Source organism: Vespula vulgaris, chromosome 9, assembly GCF_905475345.1.
Source record: "Vespula vulgaris chromosome 9, iyVesVulg1.1, whole genome shotgun sequence".
Classification (NCBI taxonomy): domain Eukaryota; kingdom Metazoa; phylum Arthropoda; class Insecta; order Hymenoptera; family Vespidae; genus Vespula; species Vespula vulgaris.
In genome coordinates, this window is record NC_066594.1 from 2,621,555 (window position 1) to 2,632,312 (window position 10,758).

Sequence of the window (10,758 nt, forward strand, 5' to 3'; positions counted from 1 at the left end):
TAAATCAAAGATCAAAGGTCAAAGATCAAAGAATCGAATTTGCTAATCAATTGACTACATTTACGCGCGTAAATACTAATGGCACTTATTTGAATAAATTATTCGATATAATTGTGAATCGAATATTCGACGTAATTCGTATGGGAAAAAAAATTCTAATTTTATACCTATATTATCGTGTAATCCTGCGTGAGATTTTGACAGGAAAATTCACAAAGCGAGGATTGAAGACGTTGAAAATGTATTCCAATATCTGACTTAGAATATTGATAGATTGCAATGAAAGATATTATGGCGGCTATGATTTGATTGGATGTCCATTGTCTGAATATAATCGTATAATTTTGAACACGTATGATATAAAAAAGATCGAAAGAATATTGCAAACTATTTCAATCTTCACTTGCAGACTATTTCACACTTATAACTCATTTTTATCTTAGAAATTAACGAGTTTTTTATCGCGTGTATTTTTATTGGTTAATTCCTTCGTGATCATAGAAGAAGTGACGTATCTATAATCTGACTGATTCGTTCAGCGATCGTTGTAAACAGTGACTTAAATATATATATATATCAAAGAGATAAAATAAATAATTCGAACGAAGCGTACGGAGACTATAAACTATTTTTAAGTAGATTAAAATTGATTTAGTTAATAATTATACCTGTATTAGATCGAATTTTGATTAAAAGAAAAAAAATAACAAAGGGTTGGTAACCATATCCTATTCCTGATTGGTTCTTCGTCGTTCTTCCTTTTCGCTTTTGCTAAGTTCACTATAATAGTCAGTGCTTGTACTGAGAAAAATGGCTGGTAGACAAAACAGTGGAGAAAACAGGAATTGAATCGAATTGAAGGTCGCAAGTGATTGTCAAACATACCATGTTGTAGTTATTCGATAGGGTAATGTTGTTTTTACATATCCATAAGTATAATTAACATCTGAATAGTTAAAAAAATTTTCAAGAACTCAATAAGTGATTAGTAGATTTCATCGAGAAATTGTAAATGGATGGTGATAGTCACGATTGCGAAGCAACGAAGTCTACGACCTTCGGCAATTAGTATGTGTAATGTGCAATAGTTCTGTGTTGAATGCGTCGTACACATAAGTGTTTCTTGAATAAATTGTCAAAAATTCGAAAGAAATTAAAGTTCATCCTTCAAAATGACAATTTTATCGAAGAAGAAAACGAATGCATCAAAAGACAGACGTGAGGGAAGTAATAATTCGGAAGTCGACGTTCATGGTGTACAAAACGAACATAATTCTGCCTCTATTGCTCTACCAAACACACCATATCAGGTATACATTATGACTTTCATCTTGCTACTTCTATGTTGCATTATTAACCGGTATAAAAAATATCTATACACTATGATTTTTTTATAACAGGTGCGTGGAGCTAATGGATTTGCTGTTGATCTTCATGCCGTACAAGGTGATCATGGTTCTGGCCCAATCGTTCTTACCAGTGGCTCATATGAGGTGAGAAGAAGTGGAAAGTTTATTGATGACAAATTGCTACATTCAATCTATTCTATTATCCTCAGTTACATTTAAAACCAAAAAAGTTGAGTAATCAATAAATGTATAAATAAGAGAATTGCAAATATATTGTGATTCTTTACTGAACTTTTTTCATTTAATAAAAACATTTTTGATAATATTAAGATAAATAATAGCAATAAAAAAAATCATTATTATAGGCAACGGTAGATCGGCGAGAAGAAAAGCACTTTGAAGATTCTAGTGGACCAAGCCATGGCAAACGTCATCGACAAAGAGCTAGTCCTCATAGGTATTGAATATCAAACTGCATTCGTATCAATTGTAGTTTATTTTATTATATTTTGCAATAAAATTATGCTTAATCTTATAGCAGCTGCATTGGAAGAAGTTCACGTTCCAAGAGAGAACGAGAAAGGGATAGAGGACGAGAAAGAGAAAGAGAAAGAGACAGGGAGAGGCAAGCAACCCCACCTGCAGCCTCATGTAGTGGTTTGCAAGGTAGTGAAGATTATGTTACATACGATACGATAATCGCATACGATTTTTTATAAATTTTATAAAAAAAATCTATTTTTTATCTAGGTTCAGATGGTGCAGTTATAAGCAACAATCGTATGAGTATTGTAGGTAGTGCATCAAATTTAGATGAACTTGCAAATGGTTACAATAGCGGAGACGAATATACAGGACGCACTGGAAATAATCTTACATTAGCGGAATGGCAAGAGGTTAGTTTCTAAATAATACACGCATATGGAGGTATAATTAAATGGTTTTTACAAATCTAGCGTGATAAATGGTTTGAAAAACGTATGCGGAAAATGGGATATATTGTGAAAAAAATGGGAGAAGATGGTGCATGCTTGTTCAGAGCAGTTGCGGATCAAGTTTATGGCGATCAAGAGATGCATGGAATTGTACGAAAACATTGCATGGATTATATCGTAAGTATTATTCGACGATAGTTTTTAATGTTGTTACAAATTACTCGAAGCATTTTTCCCCATTTGTAAATACAATTTCTTTCGATGTTATGTTTCAGGCTTCCAACCAAGAATTCTTTTCTCATTTTGTAGCTGAGGATTTTACTACATATGTGGATAGAAAAAGGCAGGAATATGTGCATGGAAACCATATAGAAATGCAAGCTATGTCTGAAATGTATAATCGTAGTATACAACTGTTTTGTTATAGCACTGGTATTATGAATCATTTGTTTTGCGTCTTATTAATAAGTATATAAAAAAAACAATTTACAATTTTAAAATATTATATTATAGAACCCATTAATATTTTCCATACAATGGTAAAAAGTGACAATGAACCTATACGATTGTCGTATCAACGTGGCAGTCATTATAACAGTATAGTAGATCCATATAAAGCTACTATTGGTGTTGGGTTGGGTTTACCATCATTCAATCCTGGTTCCGCAGATCGTGAACTTATATCGGACGCGGTACGACAAAGTGAAGAGTTACATATTGAACAGGTAAATTAAGTTAATCTTTTATCTAAGTGGAAAATAATTAAATCTTTTTATAACATGTTATCCTGAAACAGACAATGCTTGAAGATAAAATAAAAGCTACTGATTGGGAAGCAACCAATGAAGCAATAGAAGAACAAGTTGCTAGAGAAAGTTATTTACAATGGTTACGAGACAATGAAATGCGTAAAGCCGTAAGTACAATATATATATATATATATATAAAATTAAGAATCTTCGAACAATACTAACTTGATATATTTGTTAAATTCAGCGATCAGCAAGTAGCAGCAGTACAAGTACGGTTACAAGTGCACAACATAGCCATGCACATTTTCATTCCCATGGAAATCGCGGACAACAACGCAGTCATACTTCTTCTCCGACCACCACTCAAACTAGCCAAGATACTATGCGCAATTCTCCAAAGGTCCAAACGTTATTATAACGATTAGCGACTTTAGAAGAAAATACAAAAAAAGAATTTATTACATCTACAGGTCCCAGATACTGTATGGTATAAGAGGTCTCCACAGCATCAATCTCCTCAAGGTTCTAATATAACTCATCTTCCACCATCAGACTTTGAAACAAAGATAATGCCACAAGAACCTGTACCAGGAAGTAGTAAGGAAGCACATACATCGCCTGATATTTCACTGTTCAATCGTCTTCCTCCGGAAGTATTTGGTAATAAAATTTATACGTAAACCTAAACGTTCTTATTTAATGATAACTTATCTATTGATCTCATATTATATTCTACTTATTTTATTAAATATCACATAATAACATCGTGACGTGTTATAGGTTTGACAGACTGGGAAGATAGCGATGTTCTTTCGCAAGTATTAGCGACATCACAGCAGGAATATTTGGATACTTTGAAGCAATCACGTACATCTGCAAATGACATCATACCCGAATCTAATAATAGTTAATTTCTGTATAAGAGGTTCGATATAGTGAAAAAAAATTCAAAAATGTCAGAGAAAAGATATATACATTTATATATCGCAGTATCATCTAATCTCCCATTAATGCTAGGGTGTAAGGTGGTTTGCTTTCTTTCGTTCGAGTGTATTTTACAATCGACATTTTGTCTTCTTTTTTCTCTGTCCGATTCTTTCGTCCAATAATTGTGTTAGTAAAAAGTATATACGGTGAACCATATATACGTGTTTTTATCAGTTAAAAATATTAGTCTAAAAGACATTAACACGAATCTTTCAACATTAGATATCATTTTCGTTGGAAAAGAAACCAAAAAAAGAAAAATACAATCAAAAATCTTTGCATTAGCAGAAAATGTTAAACAATCGATTGCAGTAGTTCTCACTATTGTCACGGATGCTTTCTTCATCCTACATTATCGCTATCATTGTTCTCTTTGTCATCGTAAAGCAGACTTTCTCATGGATAGAAAAAAAAAAATATTCTTTGATAATCGTGACACGTTCTCTTGTTATAACATAATAGGTCAAAATGCTTCAGAAAAAGTAATGATTGCATTATTTGTAAGAAAAGAAGTAAATAAAAAAACTATTACCTATAATATTCGTCTTACTCTTACACGATTTTTCCTATTGTTTATCAAACATTCAAAGTTTCGTGTAATATAATAAGATAGATAGAAATGATATGTCAAAGTAAACAAGAGCAATTGTGCTTAGATGATAAATATCAAGTGTCCTCTGTCTTCATTGTATCGTCATTAATGTACTTTAGTGTATATAATCATATTTTTCTGTAAACAGTCCCCATCAAGTTATGATTTATGAACACAATTTTACAAATTTATACGTCGTGTATTAAACAAAAGTATATATGTCATAACTGAATATCAATTATTAACAAATAAGAAAACATATAATTATATAAAAATGAATACATGTGTTAAAAAATATAAGTTCGAAGCTGTATTGGGCAGGGGAATGTTTGGGTAAGAAAAATATTAATTTTCATAAATTAATAATTTCTTAGAATATATGATATGTGTGTGTGTGTATGTGTGTACGTGTATGTGTGTGTCAACAGAACTGTTCATCTAGTTAGAAGAATAAAGGACTTGAAACCATTTGTTATAAAGGAACAGAATTTAAGTATAAAAACTAATATATCTTTTGAAGTAAGTTTGCATATATTGTTGCTATACTTCGTCAATCATTTAAATTGAAAAAATGATATCATATGTTTTAGATGGTCTTGAGAGAAGTGCAATATTTGCAAAAAATGAGGCATCCAAACATTGTTGCTTATCATGCAGCTTGGATTGAAAATAATAAAAGTTACATTCTTATGGAATATGCAACTCATAGTACTTTGAAAGAATTATTGGAAAAACGTGAAGTACCGCTTATGGAAGAAGTAAATTTTTTTTTCCAAAATTAAATAAAATAATGTAAAAATTGTGAGATTATAGAAATTAAGAATATTAATATTTTCATAGAATGCTTTGTATTTGTTCTCACAAATTACTCTTGGAGTCCATCATATACATACAAAGAAAATTCTTCATAGAGATTTAAAACCTGAGAACATTTTGTTGACTGGACGTAAAGGAGACATTGTTAAAATTAGTGACTTTGGTGTTTCTAAAGATATACAAGAGTAAGACTTATCACATTTTTGACTGCGAATTTAATAGATTTAAGATCTTGAAAATATTAAATAATTTAATGTAATTAACCCTTTGTGTTTATATTCCAATCAATTTTATAATACAACCTACCAGCAACTCCAAAACTCTTTTACAAAAGTCTTGTAATTCCTGAAGAGTCCTTAGGTCCTATATAGATCGGTAATGCAATTTCTTTTTTATACTTTAGGGAGTCCATGTGTTGTGCTGGATCTTACTGCTACATGGCTCCAGAAATGCTTTCGAATCAACCGTACGACTTAAAATCGGACGTATGGAGTATGGGTGTTATTCTTTACGAATTGGTGACCAAGCAGCTTCCATTTTCTGCATCTGTAATTATTATAATTTATTAATAAATTTTTTCGATAGCAATAACTTTAGATGATCGAAAAATTTTAGGATCTAGCCGAGATCACAAGAATGGTATGCTATGAAAAACCAAAACCTTTTGAACAGAATATTTCAATCTCAACAATACGATTGATTTCGAAAATGTTAAGGAAACAAGTGATCTATCGTCCGAGAACCGATCAATTATTACTTTGTCCGTACTTAGTTCCATTCGTCGCTAGAGTTCACTTAAATCTCGGCAGAATTCAAAAGTTTTCTTCTCAGGACAAAGAAAATTTTAATCTTCGAATTTTTCAATATTTTATAAAATCTTAAAGTTAAATATATACTCGTCCATATCTTTTACCAATTAACTTCTTTTTTTTTATATATATATAAAAGGACATTTTACATATCGATTAAATTTATTCATATGATTGCAAACAAAAAAATTGTATCATATGTACCTTCTTATTTTATTGTAATTTGATTTCTCTATAAGAAATAAAAAAGAACAGCTTTTATTATTTGACAAACAAATTTGTAAAATTTTATTTTTTGTCTACCTAGTGAACTATGCAATAGCAGAGTTATGCATTTTTATAATAATTTCTATGTATGCCTTTAAAAATGCGTTTTACAGTTATGGTCACAGATGGTTAATTTTTGTACGATTGTGAAATGTCGCTAGAACATGAAAGGCATTTTATTGTTCACCGAATGACTATTAAGTTCGGACAGAGTATTAAAGGGAGAAGAGTAACAACAGCCGGAAGTAAAGGCCGGAACTGTGGAGAGTTAATTTCATTTGATCCTGTCCGCGTCAGGGAGCGAGTTTTTCAATGGTATTCAGTTCACACCTTGCCACCTAGAATTACTGTGCTCGTCACGAATTAGTTCTACCTTTGCAAAAACTACAACTCAAATTTTGTGGCATGAGAATAGAAACAAATTTGTTTTAACATTCAATCAATAATCGAATATTAAAAAACTTCTCAATCAAAATGTGTCTATTAAAGTATTGAATGACTGTGTTATAAAAAAATAAATTTGTTTAAATTTTCAACATGCAATTCTCTGTGTTACTTCTATATTATTTCTGTCAACGTTCGTGGGTAACGAGTTTTTCACTTAATTCATATACGAAGAATATTACAACGGAAATATCGACGTACGAAACTCTGGAATCCGAGGATTTGAATAAAGAAACTCAGCATTTTTTAAATCCAATCTACCGTGATGTCGATCCTTCGAATGACGTCGAACATATCGATCTTCAACAATGGCCAGGAAGATCTACTGTTCTTTTACCTCGCAATGATATTCCTTCCACTACGAACGTTATGGTACCGAATAAATTTTTCAACGTTAGTGTATCCTTGCAACGAAATTCAACGAGGTATGTTATTATAATAATAATAATAATAATAATAATAATTAAATAATAATAACGATGACGATAACAATAGGATGAATAGATTTTTAAAAAACTGACAATAAAAAAATAGTTTCCATTATCAGATATCCAAGATTTAGCATACCACTTTCAATCGCGATGATAGACGAAGTCTTCTGTGATTTTGGTCCACTTCCATCGTTGTCTCTCTGCGAATGGCAAAATGGTAGCGATTCATTAGATTGGATGGCAGGATCTGGCTTAGGAACTAATTGGTTTGGTGGACCACCATCGGATTCTACTACCAGTACAATGGAAGGAGGGTCTGTGTCTATAATTATCAAAAAGATCACATTCGAATATAAATCTTATAATTATCTAAATGTTTCATTAATGTGATGATCACTTAGATACGCTTTCGTGGAGACATCACAAACACCATCAAAAGGTGTAACAAGCAAAAATTCTGGAGCTCGATTGCATAGTCCTCAATTGGGAAGTACTGGCGTTTCAGGAACTTGTGTTATGTTTAAATACTCCATGGATGGTCTTAGTGTCGCAGGATTGAGAGTACTCTTGCATTTGGGATTTGATGAATACTCGATCAAGAAGGAACCAGACGACGTGATTTCCTTTCAAAATGTCACCATACCATTTTGTAAGTCAGCTAAGACTGAGAATGAACGTGTCATCTGGCATGCTCATTACTACGACCTTGAGATGTGGCAGCAAGCTCAGATACTTTACACTTATCCAGACGTACACTCGGTAAAAAGACTTGTTCGGATTATAACTTCTCGATCATTTGGTTTATTATTATTATTATTATTATTATTACTACTACTACTATTATTCTTTCATAGTTAATCATCGAAGCAGTGCCCGTTGATTCGACTGATCCATCTCGTCTCTTTCGAGGATATATAGCGATCGATGACGTCGATCTTCAACCTGGAACTTCCTGTGTTGGATTTTGTAACTTTGCAGGTGGATTTTGTGACTGGAACAACGATGCCGAAGATGACTTTGATTGGACCATAGTACGTTTTAATGAAATATTTGTTATTATGATCTAAAGATCGAAAGATCGAATTACTTCATAGTATTCCTTTCAGAGTCGAGGTAGCGGAAATCCAGCGACTGGTCCAGTTATGGACAGCTCTAGTGATCGAACTACAGCTGGTGGTTACGCTTTTATCGATTCTAGATTTCCACGTAGACCTGGCGATACAGCAAGATTAATCAGTAGTAGTTTCCCAGCTACCAATCCAGACGCACCGATTTGCGTACATTTCTGGTTTCATATGTTTGGTACAGGAATTGGCAATTTAAAACTTTACTTACGTCACTTCCGTGATCTCGATGCAGTGTTACAAGAAATTTGGGGATTGAGTGGGAACGCTGGTAACGCTTGGTACATGTCGCAAATAACTGTTGGCTCTTTGGATGACTATCAATTAATTTTTGAAGCATCGGTAGGAAATACCGGTATGGGAGATATCGCTATAGATGACATTACGTTCACTCACGGTGCTTGTCCTGGTAAGATCCAATACGGATTAATCCTGTTTCTAAAAATTAATACAATTAATAGATTTTTCCTTTCGTTGACTTTGTATAGTGTATCCACAAGTAGCAGCAACAATATCAAGAGACTGTACTTTCGAGGTAGACGAATGCGATTGGATCAATACCAGAGATCCGGATCGTGTTGAATGGGAAAGAGTTTCCAATCAAGTATTAAGTCCTAGAAATCAACGGAAACCATATAGCAATGGAAATACTGGCACTAGACACAACGAATATTTTCTAACACTTGGCAAATCTCGTAGTGGATCCATTGGTGGTGGTACTGCTCAACTCGTTAGTCGTGAAATGGGTGGTTCTGATAATCCATTGTGTATCACATTTTGGTATATCATGTTCGAGTCTTTCATAGATTCTACTGGACCAAGCTTAGGTGTGCTACGTGTATACATACAGCCCAACGACGAATCGTCAGCAGAGCCCAGACCTATTTGGCAATTGTACAATGATCAAGGTCCTACCTGGAATTACGCGCAAACGAATATTAATGAAAGAAAAAATTTCAATATCTATTTTGAAGGTATATGGGGTCCAAATAGAGCAAATGGTATTATTGGTATTGATGACATATCCTTCTACATTGGAAACTGTACAGGTAAACATTAATAAAAGTTGTATAAATTTAATTCTCACGGACAAATCTTATAAAGTATATGACAATAAAGCAACAAACTGTTTCAGTAAGGCCACCTGCTGCTTCTGTTAGGAGTGAGGATTGTAGTTTCGAGAAAGGAATATGTGGGTGGGAAAACATTACTCTTGCAACTAATGATCGTAGTGTTACTTGGCAACGTGCTTTTCTTACTCACCGACCAGCTCAGCTCTTAGACAAAACCTTTGGGACAACGGGCGATTATATCTTTTTTGATATATACACGGCCGATCAAAAATCCACTGAAGTACAATTACGTTCTCCAATTATCAATACACCAATTGACGAAGAGTCCACTTGTTTCACATTTTGGTTTGCTGCATTTGGCGTTGAAGAATCTACAATGTTACAAGTTATTAGAACGTCTGATATTGAAGATGCAAATAGTGGTTATGATGAAAATGGTAACGATGAAATATTGGTACGTATTGATTCTATATTTTCTTCTTTACTTCGTTATAATTTCTGCTTTTCTTTTCTCGTGTACTTTGGTTTTAACATTTCTACACTTGCACATATGTTTTATATTAATCTAACATTATAATCATTCTTCTGTAGTTATGGTCATTAACAGCGAAGGGATTTAACAACCCAAGACCAGTATGGATGGCAGCGCAAGTAACGATCGATGGACGTTCACCGTACCGTCTTATTTTGAAAGGAAGTGCTAGTAACGGTGGCTTTGCTATTGATGACATTAAATTTCAACCACGTATTTGTCCAAGTAAGATTACTAAAACGTGTAGTCATTGAAAATTAATAAACTTATGTGTACATATTATGTTATATCAAACTTTTAGTTTTGATCTCATTAACTTGAATTATTTTCCGATGTTTTAGCTCGACCACCAGAAGCTCATCCTCAAGTATACCCAAACAAGATGTAGTAAATTTACATATTACTAAAACAAAAATTGTAATAAAAATCTTATAGTAAAATAGTACAATGAAAAATCGAATTTCTATAAATAAAATAAATAATAATTTTATACATATATACGAGCTTGACGTTGAATAAAACCATTATTTATTAAATTAAAATATCGATAAAGTCAATATAATTATTTAAAATATATAATTCTGTGTCAAAGTTCTATTCAAAAAAGTGATTTCTATGAACACGCCTGTGATTAATATAAAATAACT

General features: G+C 32.6%; 4 protein-coding genes and 1 long non-coding RNA gene across 6 annotated transcripts; 4 read left to right on the top strand and 1 right to left on the bottom strand.

Annotated features, from left to right (window-relative positions):
• The first annotated feature begins 44 nt into the window (after nt 1–44).
• LOC127066134 (OTU domain-containing protein 5-A) lies at nt 45–4,561 on the top strand. Of its 2 annotated transcripts, none has more exons than XM_050999495.1 (12): nt 45–1,310; nt 1,401–1,493; nt 1,715–1,806; nt 1,888–2,015; nt 2,100–2,245; nt 2,306–2,461; nt 2,560–2,716; nt 2,798–3,009; nt 3,081–3,200; nt 3,281–3,436; nt 3,507–3,696; nt 3,817–4,561. In XM_050999495.1, the coding sequence occupies exons 1-12, from the start codon at nt 1,173–1,175 to the stop codon at nt 3,945–3,947; spliced, it is 1,719 nt and encodes a 572-aa protein (XP_050855452.1). In that variant the 5' UTR covers nt 45–1,172; the 3' UTR covers nt 3,948–4,561. The 2 variants fall into 2 exon arrangements, with proteins under 2 accessions (XP_050855452.1, XP_050855453.1); XM_050999496.1 differs by having other exon boundaries at nt 1,254–1,310; nt 1,401–1,578.
• LOC127066151 (uncharacterized) lies at nt 2,770–7,668 on the bottom strand. The gene is made up of 3 exons (XR_007782287.1): nt 7,519–7,668; nt 5,738–5,977; nt 2,770–3,909 (listed from the first exon to the last, which is right to left on the bottom strand). It is a non-coding gene; the product is annotated as an uncharacterized LOC127066151 (long non-coding RNA).
• LOC127066148 (serine/threonine-protein kinase Nek8-like) lies at nt 4,717–5,691 on the top strand. The gene is made up of 2 exons (XM_050999516.1): nt 4,717–5,373; nt 5,456–5,691. Exons 1-2 carry the CDS (start codon nt 5,206–5,208, stop codon nt 5,618–5,620), a joined length of 333 nt encoding a protein of 110 aa, XP_050855473.1. The 5' UTR covers nt 4,717–5,205; the 3' UTR covers nt 5,621–5,691.
• On the top strand, nt 5,842–6,329 carry LOC127066146 (serine/threonine-protein kinase nekl-2-like). The gene is made up of 2 exons (XM_050999512.1): nt 5,842–5,979; nt 6,047–6,329. Exons 1-2 carry the CDS (start codon nt 5,842–5,844, stop codon nt 6,311–6,313), a joined length of 405 nt encoding a protein of 134 aa, XP_050855469.1. The 3' UTR covers nt 6,314–6,329.
• LOC127066150 (MAM and LDL-receptor class A domain-containing protein 1-like) lies at nt 7,045–10,665 on the top strand. Its single transcript, XM_050999518.1, has 9 exons — nt 7,045–7,376; nt 7,499–7,696; nt 7,784–8,141; nt 8,237–8,413; nt 8,489–8,915; nt 8,995–9,555; nt 9,642–10,033; nt 10,171–10,336; nt 10,453–10,665. The coding sequence occupies exons 1-9, from the start codon at nt 7,045–7,047 to the stop codon at nt 10,497–10,499; spliced, it is 2,658 nt and encodes an 885-aa protein (XP_050855475.1). The 3' UTR covers nt 10,500–10,665.
• The last annotated feature ends 93 nt before the right edge of the window (nt 10,666–10,758 follow it).

Coding starts and splice junctions, on each gene's coding strand:
- LOC127066134 (XM_050999495.1), top strand. CDS start 1,173: ATGACAATTTTATCGAAGAAGAAAACGAATGCATCAAAAGACAGACGT. Junction 1,807..1,887: donor CAAAGAGCTAGTCCTCATAG/GTATTGAATATC, acceptor TTAATCTTATAG/CAGCTGCATTGGAAGAAGTT. Junction 2,717..2,797: donor ACTGTTTTGTTATAGCACTG/GTATTATGAATC, acceptor ATTATATTATAG/AACCCATTAATATTTTCCAT.
- LOC127066148 (XM_050999516.1), top strand. CDS start 5,206: ATGGTCTTGAGAGAAGTGCAATATTTGCAAAAAATGAGGCATCCAAAC. Junction 5,374..5,455: donor AAGTACCGCTTATGGAAGAA/GTAAATTTTTTT, acceptor ATATTTTCATAG/AATGCTTTGTATTTGTTCTC.
- LOC127066146 (XM_050999512.1), top strand. CDS start 5,842: ATGTGTTGTGCTGGATCTTACTGCTACATGGCTCCAGAAATGCTTTCG. Junction 5,980..6,046: donor AGCTTCCATTTTCTGCATCT/GTAATTATTATA, acceptor GAAAAATTTTAG/GATCTAGCCGAGATCACAAG.
- LOC127066150 (XM_050999518.1), top strand. CDS start 7,045: ATGCAATTCTCTGTGTTACTTCTATATTATTTCTGTCAACGTTCGTGG. Junction 8,142..8,236: donor CTTATCCAGACGTACACTCG/GTAAAAAGACTT, acceptor ATTCTTTCATAG/TTAATCATCGAAGCAGTGCC. Junction 8,414..8,488: donor ATGACTTTGATTGGACCATA/GTACGTTTTAAT, acceptor TATTCCTTTCAG/AGTCGAGGTAGCGGAAATCC.